We start from the raw sequence: 19175 nt of genomic DNA, 5'->3' as shown, positions 1-19175 counted from the left end.
ATGCAGAAATAGGCCTTCGGCCCACCGAGCCCATGCCGACCAACAATTACCCTGTACATTGACACTACCCTACACACCAAGGACAATTTACAACTTCTTACCAAAACCAATTAACCTACAAACCTATATGTCTTTGGGGTGTGGGAGGAATCTGGAGCACCCGGAGAAAACGTTACAGGGTTACAGAGAGAACGTACAAACCCGTGGTCAGGATTGAACCCAGGTCTCTGGTGCTGTAAGTTTTCAAGAGAGAGTTAGATATAGCTCTTAGGGATAACAGAATCAAGGGATATGGGGAGAAAGCAGGAACAGGGTATTGATTTTGGATGATCAGCCATGATCATATTGAATGGCGGTGCTGGCTCAAAGGGCCGAAAGGCCTACTCCTGCACCTATTTTCAATGCTTCTATCTTGCTTGTAAGACAACAACTCTACCGCTGCACCACTATGTTGGCTAAATAAACTATCGAGAAAAAAAACACTATTATTGGCACAAATTTCTCCATCACCCCAAGTTATATTTACCACTGCTCCGACAGTACGGTAAAAGTAAATTACCCCAAAACTATATTTACAATTTATACATTCATCACATTCAGGAAAATGTTACCAATCTGTGAGCATTAAAAACAAAAACTAAAGTACTTTAATATTCCCGTTATTTACACAACACACAACCAAGACAGTTCCATGTTGAGTACCCAATGAAATTCTGATTCAGGCTCCAATGTTATTCTTACGCCAAGGCTCTTTTCCACAAGGAGGGAATCATTAACAACCAACCGAATCATTCCAATGTCTGCAAAAACTACAGTATTGAAATAGAGTTGAGATCAGATTGCCTGCTCATCTTTTCAATCGGATGAGGTGGGAAATAGATTTGACTGATAATGACAATTCAAAAGTAGACCTTTTTGCTTACATTGTGCCCATGAAGAAAATATTTTCTGCCATGAACACATTTATGGAAGCAAATGAAAATTAATTTTGACACTTTACACCAGGAATCAGGAGCTGCAATGCGTGTCTTTTAAATTGTGAGTCTTTTATAAATAATGAACAGGGCTAGACATACTTGAGTAGCTTCTTGATTCTGTTTGTCCAGTTCTTCCAACTCTGTCATCAACGTGTCTCTCTGCATGGATATCTCCGTCAGCTCACTCGCTTTGGTCAACAAGTTATGTCTTAGCTCACTCACTTCCAGGGCCAGACTGTTAAGGTCAGATTCATTCCTCTGACTAGCCTGCAGGTTCGAGAGTTCCTGTTGGACAGCCACCTGCCATTAAAAACGTTGCTTATTATTTGCACTCAATATCACACAGTTTGAAACACAATCAAGTGATCATGTTGACATCTGCAATGACATATTGATCAAGAGATCACCAATGTAAAATATGTGAAGCATTCAAAATTCATTGGAAGATCTTTCGTCCATTTTTACAACGAAGATCTTAAGACTGTTTAGCAATTTATTTATGAGCAATAAAATATTCACATGGCATTAAATCCAAGGAAGAGGCATATAGATTGGCCAGAGGAAGCAGCAAACTGGAGGACTAGGAGAAATTTAGAACTCAACAGGACAAAGAGGTTAACCTGACAAAGGTCATGTTACAATGCCAACCTTTTCTTTTTGTAGCTCTTCTTTTTCATGGTTCAACAAGTGCAGACTTGCTTTCAGTTCTTGAACATCTTCTTGCCCATTAAAATTGTTCTTAACAAAATAAAACAAAAATTAAGCTACACAATTTTTCTATCACATATTAAAGCAGCTTATTTTACAAAATGATGGAGTAACTCAGCATGTCAGGCAGCATCTCAGGAGAGAAGGAATGGGTGACGTTTCGGGTCGAGACCCTTCTTCAGACTGATGTCAGGGGGGCGGGACAAAGGAAGGATATAGGTGGAGACAGGAAGATAGAGGGAGAACTGGGAAGGGGGAGGGGAAGAGAGGGACAGAGGAACAATCTAAAGTTGGAGAAGTCAATGTTCATACCGCTGGGCTGCAAGCTGCCCAAGCGAAATATGAGGTGCTGTTCCTCCAATTTCCAGTGGGCCTCACTATGGCACTGGAGGAGGCCCATGACAGAAAGGTCAGACTGGGAGTGGGAGGGGGAGTTTAAGTGCTCAGCCACCGGGAGATCAGGTTGGTTAAGGCGGACTGAGCGAAGGTGTTGAGTGAAACGATCGCCGAGCCTGGGTTTGGTTTTGCCGATGTATTGACATCTAGAGCAGCGGATACAATAGATGAGGTTGGAAAGGTGGTGCAGGTGAACCTTTGTCTCACCTGGAAAGACTGTTTGGGTCCTTGGATGGAGTTGAGGGGGGAGGTAAAGGAACAGGTGTTGCATCTCCTGCGGTTGCAGGGGAAAGTGCCCGGGGATGGGGTGGTTTGGGTAGGAAGGGACGAGTGGACCAGGGAGTTACGGAGGGAACGGTCTCTGCGGAACGCAGAAAGGGGAGGGGATGGGAAGATGTGGCCAGTAGTGGGGTCCCGTTGTAGGTGACGGAAATGTTGGAGGATGATTTGTTGGATACGTTGGCTGATGGGGTGGAAGGTGAGAATGAGGGGGATTCTGTCCTTGTTCCGAATGGGGGGAGGGGGAGCAAGAACAGAGCTGCGAGATGTAGAAGAGGCCATAGTGAGAGCCTCATCTATAATGGAAGAGGGGAAGCCCCGTTTCCTGAAGCAGCTTATATGATAATGTATGATAAATGCAGTATGCTACAAAATGTTTAAAACCTTTTGAACCAAAAGATATTGGAATTATTTTTCCATTGTTTTGATTATCTAAACTCTGGAGATGTGTCCGAATGGTAGCAACATCACCTGGTGGTCATCCCCAAGAACAACACCAATCAATAGTAGTGCAAAACCTTAGGGATTGTAACAGCCAGTCCAACCAATCAATCTGACACTGCGCTGTAATTTTGACCAACCCCTGATCTGGATTCAAATAAGCACGACAAATTAAAAGATCTGAGATCACAATCCATCCAGGGCAGAGCATAAGAATAATAAAAAATGTGAAAAACTATCAACTATCAATGCTGAGGTGGTGGCGGTAGCTCTCGCAACAGGCCAAGTGTTGGAAAATGGGATTAATATGGATGTGTGCCCACATGTCAGTGCAAACGTGGAGTGAATGGCCTGTTTCCATTCTTTCGAAATTAAAATGTTCAAAGACTTTGGGATTTTCTTGTTCAACTAAAAATTCTTAAGTTATTCTGAATGTCATCTAACATGCATACGTCTAAAAGATTATGGTTTTATCTCATTATTTATTGTTTAATACTTCATACAGATATTCATTTACTCCGCTGCCCGTCTACTCACCTACACCCCGATCCGTGACCATATCACCCCCGTCCTTTACAAACTCCACTGGCTCCCCATCCCCCAGAGAATCCAGTACAAAATCCTCCTCATGACCTACAAAGCCCTCCATAACCTGGCCCCATCCTACCTGACCGACCTCCTCCACAGGCACACTCCCACCTGCACCCTCCGCTCTGCTGCTGCCAATCTCCTATCCCCCCACATCCGGACCAAACTCAGATCCTGGGGGGACAGGGCTTTCTCCATCGCTGCTCCCACCCTATGGAACTCACTACCCCAAACCGTCAGACTCCTCCACACTCACCACATTCAAAACATCACTGAAGTCTCACCTGTTCAGTACTGCCTTCAACCACTGAAGGTCACCTCACCTTCTGTCTCCTTTCTCTGTTCGTTTACTTATTTATCTATTTATTCACTTCCCTATGTTCTCTAAATCCCTGTAAAGCGTCTTTGAGTATATGAAAAGCGCTATATAAATGTAATGCATTATTATTATTATTATTATTATTATTAATTGAAATTTGTCCTTTGAGCTCTTCAAATGAACATTCAACTCAAACAGGCTAAGCTTTCGATTATTTCCTTTTCACAGATAACCAAGGGATAGTTTACAGTGCCTCATAACATACAACTTTAATCTGCTCATCAATAACGATCACTTTAACTTAGAACTTGTCACTCTGGGATTAACAGGAGAACCCGAATTCAGTATGCACCTTTTACTTTACATATCCCATTGCCGTTTTAAGAAAGAGCAGGAACATTTAAAATAAACGTCAGATAAAAAGACATTACTCAGGAAGCCACTGGCAAATACATACATCGTGAGAGTCATTTGTTCCTTTCTGTTCTTTCTCTGCATCTGTAACAGTCAATGTAAAAAATATTGTTAAATTAAAAAGGAACAAAACTCATCTCTATTCACCCTTGCAATTCATCAATTCATCAGCTAAGTACACATGGTTTCCGTAAGTGTGAACTATTCAAAATTATCCAAATGGAAATTTTTACATCAGTAGCAACCTGGAAATCTTAATCATTCCACCTGTCAAGATTATACGTCCTCTTTAGTTAGCAATTAGATAATTTAACCAAAAATTTGCGCTCTGATTTAGAGGCGACATAAATCATCTCGAAAAACCATTCAATTCCGATCAATAAAGTCAGGATCCAGTCAGATGTCACACAAACATCATTTAAGGCAATGACATTTTATAGTCTTGGAAGTACCAAATAATACCAAAGTAATCAAATCATATACTGTGAAGATTTGCACACAAGATACAGTGGATTAGCACATTTTCCTTTCAACTGTGGAGATGTGATTGAATCCTGATCCAATTAGAAACATAGAAAATAGGTGCAGGAGTAGACTATTTGGCCCTTTCAGCCAGCACCGCCATTCAATATAATTATAATAATAATAATAATAAACATTTATTTTATATAGCGCTTTTCCAAGTGCTCAAAGACGCTTTACAAAACAGTCATAATATAAAAACAAACAGACGAACTGTCCTGACGGAGAAGCGGCGGACAAATAGCGCCAGCGTCCTCTCACGTCAGGGTCCGGCAGTAGACAATTACAATTTTAACACAAACAGCCATCACAGTGATTGCTCCAGGCACACCCTCACTGTGATGGAAGGCAAAGAAAAGTCTTATCTCCTCCTCATTCTTCTCCCGCGGTGCCACGAGGCGATCGTGGTGCCACGAGGCGAATTATGGATGATCATTCAAAATCAGTACCCCGTTCTTGCTTTCGCCCCATCCCTTGATTCCATTAGCCCTATGAGCTATACCTAACTCTCTCTTCAAAACATCCAATGAATTGGCCTCCACTGCCTTCTGTGGCAGAAAATTCAACGGATTCACAACTCTCTGGGTGAAAACGATTTTCCTCATCTCAGTCCCAAATGGCCTACCCCTTATTCTTAATTAATAGGCTGAAGGCCAACCTCTCAAGGATGTTGCACCAGATTATTCTAGCCCATCTTCAATGTAGTTGCTAGTATATATATTTGCCCAATATACACAGTTGTTTTACTTTCAGATACAATTTGTATGTTGGAATTGAACAATTATTGTGCTCTCGACTTTAAGACAAGCTGTCAAAAGTAAAGATTTGGAACTCAATTTATTCATAAGAACACTAGATTGTAATCTAGTGCCCAAGGTTTTATTCTCCGATACTGATAGCATACTTTTAAAAATCCACCTCAAGTCTTGTAATCGCATTTTAAATGGTTTTCCAGGTTGATGGAAAACACAGAACACAGTACTAGAGAACTACAGTTTACTAATATACATGGACTTGCAGTCCATGCCAAGTTAATTGCCCAGTAAAAATGGTGACTTGATTAGTTGGACTGGCTGTTACAATCCCTAAGGTTTTTCACTACTATTGACTGGTGTTGTTCTTGGGGATGACCACCAGGTGATGTTGCTACCATTGCTACACAACTTCAGGCACCTTGACATTTAGAGGTCTATGAAACAAAAAAATCAAGTGCAATTCCCTTCCTTAATGAAAATATAGTGAAAATGAAGAAATTATAAAAATGCATGCATATCAACTAGGGTGGTTTTGAGCATGGCCACCATTTCACTGCATATTTAAAAAGTCAGACATGACAATTTAACACTTTGTATGTAATTTTGTTGTTAAATAATTTAATGTAAATACTCCACAGGTGAGACACAATATACTTTAACAACATCACAAAATGAACATTTAAATGTTATTGTTATTATAATTGTCAACAGTTTTTCTGTCAAATTACAATGCATCTTAAAGAGCTCCACAAGCCGTTGCTTCTAACCTTGCAATTGCTGCTCCAGCTCCTCAATCCGTTCCTCGTATTCTGCAAGCTCACCCCTGTGTCGACTTGTGAGAGTAGTTATTTTCTGCTGATGTACATCCTGGAGAGTAGACAACTCGTGCTGATGCTCATCAATCTCCCGACTAAACTGCTGCTTCACCTCCTGCAATAATGAGCCAATTGGAAATCATTAGAGCCACATCAACCAAGCATTACTATCATCAGAATATTTTACGAGGGAGATTAATCATGAAGTGTGTGATTCCAATTCATCTGGGCTACAAGTTCATTGGATTGCTACAACATTGATGAAACTCGCATACCATTAGATTTTCACATAAGGGAGTTCATTTACACATCTCCACAGCCAAAATTGGGCATAAATGCATTTAAACTAAGTGATAAAGAGCTACTAATCTTAACAATGACGATCAGTGTTCGGTGTTCATCTCCATTAGTAATTTAACATCCTCCCACTGCTATCTATGCTTTTTGACAATGTACCAGATGCATCAATTTTGCTATTTTAAAAAAAATATCAAGCATTCTTCATACCTTTAAAAGATATTCAATGAATGGAAACATGCTAAACAGAACGGATAACTTGAATACCTGAACAGGTTTGACCAATGGACTCCATGACTTGACGCAACAAAAATTATCCAGCCATTCAAAGACAACTAGCAAATTTAGTCAGTCTATTTATACAGACCAAGATTTTTGTAACCAATGAACGCACAACATTCAACGATTTCATTTGGCCAATAGTAGAGTACTGTTGTTGGCCTCAGGACCAGTGGCCCAATGATAACAAGATTGTCACTCATCACCTATGTCACATTTCAGAGTCTTACCCACTGACTACAACCAAGAAGTGTAATTGCCAAATGGAGTTGCCATCGATCAACTATTCTTACTATTTCTGTGTCCTGCACACTGGGGACAATTTACCGAGGTCAATTAACCTACAAACTTGCAGCTCTTTGTAATGTGGGAGGAAACTGGAGTACCCGGAGAAAAACCCACATGGTCACAGGGAGAACGTACAAACTCCAAGGAGCCAGCACCCGTAGTCAGGATCAAATCCAGGTCTCTGGTGCCGAGAGGCAGCAACTCTACCCCTGCGCCTCTGTGCCGTCCAAAGAAATTGAAAAAAAAAGTCAATGTACCTGGAATGGGAAAACAGCCCTCACTTCTTTCAATTGGTAATTCAGTGCCCCGGTTAGTTACACTTAATAGCTAAGTAACATGCCTTCATACTCAGATATTATATTTTAAGATGACTGCGAGAATGGAGTCCTAATTTTAATGGAGCACTTAAATTGTTTGAAAGACACTCTTACCTCAATGGTCTTTTGCAACTTGTAAACATCATCCTGGTTAGAGTTGAGAGTCTCTTGACCCTTATTTACCTAAAATGATCATAAAGAATTAACTTTTTCTCTTCTAAAACTGCAATGAGCAGTTAACATAATTACTCAACACGATCCAGATAAAATACACAGACCAGTGAACATGCTTTGTCCAATGAAAAATAAACAGCGTAGCAATTTAAACAGGGTGTTATAAAATAGAAACCTTCAAGCATAGGCTCTCCAAGGTGATACGATAAAACTTTGAAGATAGATTTTACAGTCCTGGCAAAGTATCCACCAGCTCAGCAAAGACAAATTATTTTAATGGTAGCTTTTAAAATTCTAGGTTTGGATGGAGGGAAATAATATTGCATCTGGTTGAGGAGTCAGTGACAAAGGGAATCAATTTCAAACTGACAGCGTAATCCAGAGAAATGTCTTTGCGTGGATGATCATTGGATTAGGAGTACTTTGCTGTTGGAACGAGTTGAAAGAGGAACCTTCTATCCTTCAAGAGATCACTGTGTAAATATTTGGAGGCGGGGATAGAATTGAGTGATATTGGGGCCGTGGAATTGATTTCACATTGGTTTCTGTAAAAAGTAATTACAAGCAAGATAATCAAATGCCTTGATGTCTTGTTCGTAACTTTCCCCAAGTCCTGTTTCCGGACAGACAATCAGAGATAAATCTTCAGAACAAGTTCAACAAATCCTGGGCATCATTCATCCTATTGATCTCCACTATTCATTTTTCAGTCTGCAGAAAATACAACAATTTTTTTTTACATCATCCGAAGCATATTTAGTTTGTTTTTGGAAATGTATTTCAAAAACTATTTCTCTACTCAATTCTCCAAATCCCCTGGATGGATCTCCAGTGAGTGTGTACATCTTCATCCACAGAATTTTCCCCAAATAATATTTTAAATATCTTGATCAACAACTGAATTGAGAGTTAGGTGCTTGTTCAAAAATTACATTTGAATGCATTTCCTGGTACATCAGTATGGAATTGCACTCGAAGCATACATATCAAATCAAAACTAAAATCTGAATGTGTTCTATCTCCACAGACAAATCATCTTATCATGTGAAAGAATATTGGTTTAAAAAAAATTATAGTTACAAATGTGGAGGTGGCTGAGAGCTAGAAGCATTCAGATGCTCAGATCACACAGATTAACAAAGCAGCATTGAAAATCCCAGGATTCTGGGGTCAACTTCAGCATTAACAATTATATAACTGTTTGTTGACCTGGAGGGCGGCACAGTGGCGCAGCGGTACAGTTGCTGCCTCACAGCGAATGCAGCGCCGGAGACTCGGGTTCAATCCTGACTACAGGCGCCGTCTGTACGGAGTTTGTACATTCTCCCCGTGACCTGCGTGGGTTTTCTCCGAGATCTTCGGTTTCCTCCCACACTCCAAAGACGTACAGGTATGTGGGTTAATTGGCTGGGCAAATGTAAAAATTGTCCCTAGTGGGTGTAGGATAGTGTTAGTGTGCGGGGATCGCTGGGCGGCGCGGGCCTGGTGGGCCGAAGGGCCTGTTTCTGCGCTGTATCTCTAAATCTGAAAAATCTAAATGCAATTCACTGACCTCTGCCAATCCTTTCCAATGGGCAACGATAGTCTCCAACCTCGACACCTCTTTGGAAAGTCTATTGATCTCATGTTGGGACCAGATGACATCTCCAAAATCCACAGTGTCTCCATGAAACGTGAGAGCGTGAGGCACATCACCAGGCAAAAAGTCAGCAGATGCTGTCGACGTGGTAATACTGGTTTCTGTCTGTGCTGGCCGAGCAACAGTCTGAAGCTTCTGCACTTGGTCTTGTAATGCATTCTGCCTGGCTTTCAAATGGTTTATCATCACCTTAACAAAAAAAATTAATAAATCAGACGCCCATACCTAGCAATCTCGAAGAAAATTAAAAACAAAGCAAGATAAAATTACTAGCAACATTACAAGCAAACAGGTTGAAACTATCTTGGAACAAAAATAAACCATGCAAATGTTCTGTTATTAATGTTGTCATCATTGCAGCCTCTCCAATTAATAACTTATAAGGATCACCTGTAAGATTTGAGAAGTTTTCCCTCATCCTGCAATTTTTGGACATTTTACACGGGAGACTGGGGCTGATAGCGGAGAAAGGCTGCGGTCAGTTTAACAAGGGATGTCACAATCCGTGGGTCCTAAGATGGCCGCGGGACATCGTGACCAGCCACAAAAGCAAAAACCTTACAGCCCAGTCTCTAGGTTTCTGCAAAGTCACGGCCAGAACAATAGATGGTTATTGGCCATGCAGAAACCTGCGAAACCAGGTCGAAGTCCAGACACTGGGGCGCTGACATCAGCATACTCACAATGCCCCAAGCCGACCTACACAGTTAATCCCGTTAAGGGGGCACAATAGCCCATAGAAACCTACCTGGCAGGTGATGGGAAACCAGTTAAACCCATCACCTCTCAACGAGAAACAGATTAACAGACCGTCTGGCCATCACCGGTACCCCCCAGACATAACGCAGATCAAAGAGAAATCTCGAAACCTATCTTTGAATCAAAGAGATCCCGAGATCTGGCGGGAGATAGGACGGGTCAGGATTAGTATAACTGGCCACGATTTTTGGGTTTTAAACTCAAGAAGAAAAGACAGGCAAGAAAGGCATGCAAGGCAGAAGTCAGAGACGCAAGTAAAAAGCACAAAAAACGGACGCAAGAAAGGAAGAAGAGTCAAGCAAGTCAGGAGGGACGCAAGGCAAGCAAGTCGGACGGCACGGAGAACGGAAAACAGCGGAAAAGCAGCCCGAACAGCCAGTAACCCCAGTAATAGCCCCATGGTGAGCATGTACCACGATCCTGCACATCCTGGACATAGTTTCAGTGTAGAGGGGAGGGTGGTTTAATTAACGTGGGTGTATAAGTAAAGATGTGTTGGCCAATTTTGCGATGTGTCATACGTTCCCCATCTTACAGTCAAGAATATGTCTAATAGAACTGTGTCTAAGTATTCGTGTAGTTATGCATATGTCTTTTAGAACTGCGTCAAAAGTGTTCGTGTAAGTGTGCATACGTCTAGTAGAACTGTGTCTAAGTATTCGTGTAGTTATGCATATGTCGTTTAGAACTGTGTCTAAGTATTCGTGTAGTTATGCATATGTCTAATAGAACTGTGTATAAGTATTCATGGACAATAGTCCCAAGTGCTCAATAAAAGCCTTTTCCATTTAAACCCTGGTCTTCAAATCTGGTCTGGTTGAATTTTTCTGCACTATCAACGCTCCTGCATCTAAGTCCAGTGTCTAGAACCGTAGGGGGTGAGTGGGTCGAACCACTCACGGGGAACCAGTGTGCGCGGCCTGGTCAAGGGATCAGAGCAAGGCACGGGGACCTTAGGTCGGGCGAAAGCTCGGCGCAGAAAACCCCTTACACACCTTAGCTAAAAGATGAACTGGATCACCGACCAGTCAGGATGAGAATGTAGTGATGTACAGTGCAATCACACAAGGGGAATGAAATTGTCATCACTTCACTTGTACAATCAAAATATATTTTCATATGTTTTCATACCTAACCCTATTGACATATTCTAACAGAATGTGGTTCCTTCAACTATGCCATCTTGTTGTGATGTCACATTTAAAAGGTCCTATTTATCATATTTCTAGGGCTTCTCAGATTTTGCATTTGATTAAAATTGACAATTTTTTTTGCAAATGACAAGGCCCATTTATCATACATACACAACTAATGTATTGCATACAGTTTTGGTCTCCTAATCTGAGGAAAGACATTCTTGCCATAGAGGGAGTACAGAGAAGGTTCACCAGATTGATTCCTGGGATGGCAGGACTTTCATATGAAGAAAGATTGGATAGACTCGGCTTGTACTCGCTGGAATTTAGAAGATTGAGGGGGAATCTTATAAAAAATCACAAAATTCTTAAGGGGTTGGACAGGCTAGATGCAGGAAGATTGTTCCCGATGTTGGGGAAGTCCAGAACAAGTGGTCACAGTTTAAGGATAAGAGGGAAGTCTTTTAGGACCGAGATGAGAACGTTTTTTTTCACACCGAGAGTGATGAATCTGTGGAATTCTCTGCCACAGAAGGTAGTTGAGGCTAGTTCATTGGCTATATTTAAGAAGGAGTTAGATGTGTCCCTTGTGGCTAAAGGGATCGGGGGTATGGAGAGAAGGCAGGTATGGGATACTGAGTTGGATGATCAGCCATGATCATATTGAATGGCGGTGCAGGCTCGAAGGGCCAAATGGCCTACTCCTGCACCTATTTTCTATGTTTCTATGAACTCAACGGCTTACGTATGTTTTTAAGAGTTGAGAAACTCAAAATTTGAGAAGCATTTCAAGGGCATCACAGTGGCGTAGCGGTAAAGTTCCTGCCTTACAATGGACCCGGGTTCAATCCCGACTTCGGGTGCTGTCTGGATGGAGATTGTACATTCTCCCCTTATTTATTCACAAAATGCTGGAGTAACTCAGCAGGTCAGGCAGCATCTCAGGAGAGAAGGAATGGGTGACGTTTCGGGTCGAGACCCTTCTTCAGACTGATGTCAGGGGGGCGGGACAAAGGAAGGATATAGGTGGAGACAGGAAGACAGTGGGAGATCTGGGAAGGGGGAGGGGAAGAGAGGGACAGAGGAACTATCTAAAGTTGGAGAAGTCAATGTTCATACCACTGGGCTGCAAGCTGCCCAGGCGAAATATGAGGTGCTGTTCCTCCAATTTCCGGTGGGACTCACTGTGGCACTGGAGGAGGCCCATGACCGAAAGGTCAGACTGGAAATGGGAGGGGGAGTTGAAGTGCTCAGCCACCGGGAGATCCGATTGGTTAGTGCGGACTGAGCGTAGGTGTTGAGCGAAGCAATCGCCGAGCCTGCGTTTGGTTTCGCCGATGTAAATAAGTTGACATCTGGAGCAGCAGATGCAATAGATGAGGTTGGAGGAGGTGCAGGTTGCTCCTAGTGTGTAGGGATAGTGTAAGTGTACAGGCATCTCCGGTCAGTGTGGACTCGGTGAGCTGAAGGGCCTGTATCCACGCTGTATCTCTAAACTAAACTAAAACTAAACTAAGCAACCAAGATGCAGAGATCCCCAAATACATGAAGCTTACTTTCATGGTAACTTTATTTCTCCAGACATTATGGCTTTGCCATTAATTATATAATGTATTAAAATGTGCAATAATTAATCTGTAACTAAGCCCCTATTTTAAGGAAGGGAAATGCACAAACTATTTAATTCTATCATTTTATTTCGTACATGTTAAAAGACATCAATTAAAAAACAAAATAAACAACAAAAAAAACAGAAGAAATACAAAGAATTTCATCCATTACTTAACGTCTTTACATGTGCGAAAAGGAGTAGGAAGAAGTGTGAACCTATTTAATCCTACCCCATTCCCTAATCAATATTTATCAAGTATTATCTATAATAACTAATACCTAAAATACATATATAACTACATATATACTCACTCACCCCTACAATCATATGAATATACCTATTTACACAATAATGTCTATATTAACTACATCTGATATATATACATACATTAGGCCAATCATATATATACATATACCCGACCATTTACATACAAAATATAAATACAAATATAGTCACCCACCCGTATAATAAGTCAAATATTAATACAAAAATACTCATACACCCTTATATGTTCATATAGATATACTTATTTAAATAATGATGTGTTATTATATGTAGACCCCTGTTGACTGTTAATCCCCCTCCTCACTGTACTATTTTAACTTACTTCTTTCTGCTGCAGCTGGGTTCTGTAGTCAGATGAGAGGTGCTTTATTTGGAGCTCTGCTGCTGCTGCTTTCTCTTCCACATCTGCATAAAGTTTCTTCAACCGTTCATACTAAAGATGAATGACATTCTTAGGAACATGTGCCAATATTTTAAAGAAACAAAATAAACCTGTAATTAGTTGTGCACCAGTATTCAAAAGTAAATTACCAAGTGGTTTGTTAAACATCAATGTCCAATGTTGAAATCCTATTTTTCCCTCTCCAATTTGTTGTTGAGGTGCTCCATATACCTCTTTGTTTACGTTTTTTTGGTCACATGTGCCAATGACCAAGGTACGGTGAAAAGCTTTTTTTTTTGTATGTTATCCAACCATATCAGATATACCGTACATAAATGCAATCGTCAAACTAGAGTACAATAGGTAGAGCAAAGGGGAAGATACAGAGTGCAGAATATGGTTCTCAGCATGTAGCGCATCAGTTCCATAGACAATGTCAACTATGAAGTAGAGGTGAATCGGGCAGTACCCTAGCTTATGGAAGGGCTATTCAGCAGCCTGATAACAGAGAGAAAGAGCAGTTCCTGAGTCTGGTCTCAGGGTAGGCAGTATAACTTTCAATATTTGGGACCAGTGTGTCTTAACATTTCGTAATAACAGTGGATAATAAGGACAACACAAATCAAAATAGCAAGCAAAAGTCAAGTTAGGTCATAAGGTCATAGTGATAGGAGCAGAATTAGGCCATTCGGCCCATCAAGTCTACTCTGCCATTCAATCATGGCTGATCTATTTCTCCCACCAAACCCCATTTTCCTGCCTTCTCCCCATATCAATTGACACCCATGCTAATCAAGAATCTATCTATCTCTGCCTTAAAAATATCCATCGACGGCCTCCACAGCCTTCTGTGGCAAAGAATTCCACAGATTCACCACGCTCTGACTAAAGAAATTCCTTCTAATCTCCTTCCTAAAGGAACGTCCTTTAATCCTGACGCTATGACCTCTGGTCCTAGACTCTCCCACTGGTGGAAACATCCTCTCCACATCCACTCTATCCAAGCCTTTCACTATTCGGTAAGTTTCAATGAGGTCCCCCCTCATCCTTCTACACTCCAGCGAGTACAGGCCCAGTGCCGTCAAACGCTCATCATATGCCCACTCGTTCCTGGGATAATTCTTGAAAACCTCCTATGGACCCTCTCCAGATCTAGCACATCCTTCCTCAGATATGGTGCCCAAAATTGCTCACAATACAATACACAATTGCACCATCAAGTTGCACAGCAACAGACAGAAGAACCTGCAGATGTTGGAATCTGGAGTAAAACACACAGTGCTGGAGTAGCTCAACATCTAAAGAATGGCCCAACATGAACATGTCCTCCAGAGATGATGTCTGACCAACTGAGTTACTACAGCACTTCATGTTTTGCACAAGAGCTTTTATTGGGTTAAATTAATTATGATATTTAGAAAGGCACTAAAGTATAGCATCATCCCCCTCACCAGGGAGTTTAATTCCAATTTATTCTTGTTACACGACAGTGGTATTGAACAAATAAGGCTTCATTTAGACAATAGGTGCAGGAGTAGGCCATTCGGCCCTTCGAGCCAGCACCGCCATTCAATGTGATCATGGCTGATCACTCTCAATCAGTACCCCGTTCCTGCTTTCTCCCCATACCCCCTGACTCCGCTATCCTTAAGAGCTCTATCTAGCTCTCTCTTGAATGTATTCAGAGAATTGGCCTCCACTGCCCTCTGAGGCAGAGAATTCCACAGATTCACAACTCTCTGACTGAAAAAGGTTTTCCTCATCTCCGTTCTAAATGGCCTACCCCTTATTCTTAAACTGTGGCCCCTGGTTCTGGACTCCCCCAACATTGGGAACATGCTTCCTGCCTCTAATGTGTCCAACCCCTTAATAATCTTATACGTTTCGATAAGATCCCCTCTCATCGTTCTAAATTCCAGTGTATACAAGCCTAGTCGCTCCAGTCTTTCAACATATGACAGTCCCGCCATTCCGGGAATTAACCTAGTAAACCTACGCTGCACGCCCTCAATAGCAAGAATATCCTTCCTCAAATTTGGAGACCAAAACTGCACACAGTACTCCAGGTGCGGTCTCACTAGGGCCCTGTACAACTGCAGAAGGACCTCTTTGCTCCTATACTCAACTCCTCTTGTTATGAAGGTCAACATTCCATTGGCTTTCTTCACTGCCTCTTGTACCTGCATGCTTCCTTTCAGTGACTGATGCATATTTTTATTTTTTTATTTCATATTTCAGATACAGCGCGGAAACAGGCCTTTTCGGCCCACCAAGTCCGCACCGCCCAGCGATCCCCGCACATTAACACTATCCTACACACACTAGGGACAATTTTTACATTTACCCAGTCAATTAACCTACATACCTGTACGTCTTTGGAGTGTGGGAGGAAACCCACGCAGGTCACGGGGAGAACGTACAAACTCCTTACAGTACAGCACCCGTAGTCAGGATCGAACCTGAGTCTCCGGCGCTACATTCGCTGTAAAGCAGCAACTCTACCGCTGCGCTACCATTCAGATAATAATCTGCCTTCCTATTCTTACCACCAAAGTGGATAACCTCACACTTATCCACATTAAACTGCATCTGCCATGCATCCGCCCACTCACACAATCTGTCCAAGTCACCCTGCAACCTCATAGCATCTTCCTCACAGTTCACACTGCCACCCAGCTTTGTATCATCTGCAAATTTGCTAATGGTACTTTTAATCCCTTCATCCAAGTCATTGATGTATATTGTAAATAGCTGCGGTCCCAACACCGAGCCTTGCGGTACCCCACTAGTCACTGCCTGCCATTCTGAAAGGGACCCATTTATCCCCACTCTTTGCTTTCTGTCTGTCAACCAACTTTCTATCCATGTCAGTACCCTACCTCCAATACCATGTGCTCTAATTTTCCCCACCGATCTCCTATGTGGGACCTTGTTGAAGGCTTTCTGAAAGTCGAAGTACACCACATCCACCGGGTCTCCCCTGTCAATTTTCCTAGTTACATCCTCAAAAAATGCCAGTAGAGTAGTCAAGCATGATTTCCCCTTCGTAAATCCATGCTAACTTGGAACGATCCTGTTACTGCTATCCAAATGCTCCGCAATTTCATCTTTTATAATTGACTCCAGCATCTTCCCCACCACTGATGTCAAACTAACTGGTCTATAATTTCCCGTTTTCTCTCTCCCTCCTTTCTTGAAAAGTGGGTATTCTTTGTATAACTACAATGATATCCTTACGCTCATTTCATTTGTTGAAGTGCTGTGTAATTTACCGTTAGTCAAATGCTTGCTAAATTATTTGGAGCTGTGGTTTCTTATTTTCTTGTACTGTTTGCAATGCTTAAATAGAAGTATTTAATAGCTGATTTAAGAAGCTGAATTTGTCAGGTAGTCATTTTTTTCCTGAAATACTGTGATTGATCTGCACGTTAGCTCACATTTCTAATTTTCACCTAATATAGGTGACCATTCAGCCCTCTGAGTCTATGACAGCTATAACCTACTTCCTCTCACTTCCCCACCAATTCCCCTCAAGTCTTCTGCTGTTTACCTATGACAAGAGCCAAATAACATCTCAAATGCAATGCCTTTGGGACATGGAAAGAACCCAAGCACGCCATGAAAATTCCATACGGACAGCACCCAAGGTCAGCATGGAACCCAGGACTCTGGAGCTGTACAGCCAAATGGCAGACAGAAACAAGGAACTGCAGATGCAGATTTACAAGCAAAAAAGACACGAAGTACTGAAATAACTCAGTGGGCCAGGCAGCATCTCTGGAAAACGTGGAGAGGTGCCGTTATGGGTCAAGACACCTCTTCACACTAATTGGGGTGAGAGGAGAACTGGAAAAGAGCAGAAGCTAGACAAAGCCTGGCAGGTAATAGGTTGCTACAGGTGAGGAGGATTTTTTGATAGGCAGATAGAATATCAATGTGCCATCCAATCACGTGCCCTGCAACTTATTCTCCCCCCCCCCCCCCCAAATTTGTATCCCACCTACACTACAGGCAATTCACAGTGGCCACCAGGAGGAAACCTACAAGATCCCAAGAGAAAATGTGCAAACTCCACACAGAGGGCATCCAAAATCAAGATTGAAGTCAGTTCACCAGACCAGTGAGGCAGCAGCTATACTGTCTACCAAAAAGCACAGTAATTACACTCAAATCCCAATGACATCCAAACCTGCTTTAGAGTATCTGTTACACTTGTGCTTCGGTACGATGACGATGGGAGCAGTTTAAGTTAACAGTCCGGTAACCTGAAGGCTTAACCATTCAAATCTCACAAAGGCAGCTATGGAATTTAAATTTAGCCAGTAATTTGTAATTGAGAACTCTGGTCTCTGTAACTGTGACCATGCAGTAACTAAATTGTCATTTATTAATATCTTTGCAGAAAAAAAGTCTACCGTGCCTGGCCGATATTTAAAGGCCCACAGCAATGTGGCTGTCCCGTAAACACTCTCCACAGACAGCTGCAGAGGCCAAGTCATTGGGTATTTTTAAAGGAGACTCTGACAGGTTCTTGATTAGTAAGGATGTCAACGTTTTTATGGCGAGAAGGCAGGAGAATGGGGTTGAGAGGGCAAGACAGATCAACCATGATTGAATGGCAGGATAGACTTGATGGGCCAAATGGCCTAATTCCGCTCCAATGACTTATGAACTCATTCAGTTGCACCATATCCACAGTCGGACTAGAAAAGGAACAAAAAGCAAATTGACTTTAGCACTGCGACATTGCTGCCAGCCCTTTTGACCTTGGAAAGTACTTTTCACAAGCATCTTGAGAATGACATCTAATTTGGGAGGGCTGTCACAAAAACTTTCAAACAACAATCCGAGACACAGCCACTCGAATTCACATCAGCAGAAACTATACAACAGAGACACCAACACAGTGGTAACCTTAGTCGACAACTTTGTCTCAAAACCCCATGAATTGTCATGTCATCAGGTCTAACATGGGCAAGGAAACCTCTGCTGATTACCATCAAACCCCCTACCTTAAAAAAAAATCTATGCTCCTCCATGTTTAACAATAATTAGAAGAAACAATGAACGTACAAATTCCGGGTGAATGACTTAAAAGCCCATTACCAGAAGAGATTTTGGTGATGGACACCATTTAATTGGTGCATCTACCATTGACCAAGCTGGCCAAGTCCTTTAAATTCAATTACTCCCACCATACATACAGTGGCTATTATGCAAACCAAAGATGTTAACGCCTGGCTACTGTGGCAACATCTTCCAAATCCATGCCTTCTTCTACCAAGAAGGCAAGGGACTGAGACAGCACACCCTACAATGCCCTCCATATTGTTTGGGACATTTATTTATTTGCCTCTGCACTCAACAATTTGAGATTTGCAATATGCACATTGTCAGATTTTATTAAAGGGTATTTTTATACATTTTTGGTTTCACCATGTAGAAATTACAGCTGTGTTTATACATGGTTCCCCCATTTCAGGGCACCATACATAATGTTTGGGACACATGGCTTCACAGGTGTTTGTAATTGCTCAAGTGAGTTTTATTGCCTCCTTAATGCAGGTATAAGAGAGTTCTCAGCACCTTGTCTTTCTTCCAGTCTTTCCATCACCCTTGAAACTCCTTTGAATAGTCAAAGAAGCTATTATGAGACTGAGAAACACAAATAAAACTGTTAGAGACATCAGCCAAACCTTAGGCTTACCAAAATCAACTGTTTGGAACATCATTAAGAAGAAATAGAGCGCTGGTGAGCTTACTAATCGCAAAGGGATTGGCAGGCCAATGAAG

General features: G+C 41.8%; 1 protein-coding gene across 2 annotated transcripts in view; it reads right to left on the bottom strand.

Moving 5' to 3' along the window:
• Window positions 1-19175, bottom strand: part of trip11 (thyroid hormone receptor interactor 11) — a 78442-nt gene that overhangs the window by 37057 nt on the left and 22210 nt on the right. The window contains exons 3-9 of one of the 2 annotated variants that reach the window (XM_078406864.1): window positions 13323-13433; window positions 9122-9397; window positions 7510-7578; window positions 6167-6329; window positions 4166-4206; window positions 1626-1715; window positions 1077-1277 (exon numbers count right to left, since the gene is read on the bottom strand). In XM_078406864.1, the coding sequence (XP_078262990.1) occupies window positions 1077-1277; window positions 1626-1715; window positions 4166-4206; window positions 6167-6329; window positions 7510-7578; window positions 9122-9397; window positions 13323-13433 (951 nt within the window). The remainder of the gene's footprint in view (window positions 1-1076; window positions 1278-1625; window positions 1716-4165; window positions 4207-6166; window positions 6330-7509; window positions 7579-9121; window positions 9398-13322; window positions 13434-19175) is intronic. The other variant, XM_078406865.1, reaches the window with a different exon arrangement.

Source organism: Rhinoraja longicauda, chromosome 10 (genome assembly GCF_053455715.1).
Source record: "Rhinoraja longicauda isolate Sanriku21f chromosome 10, sRhiLon1.1, whole genome shotgun sequence".
NCBI classification, from domain to species: Eukaryota; Metazoa; Chordata; class Chondrichthyes; order Rajiformes; family Arhynchobatidae; genus Rhinoraja; species Rhinoraja longicauda.
The sequence above is the reverse complement of the archived record's forward strand: the minus strand, read 5'-3'. Positions and strand labels throughout refer to the sequence as shown.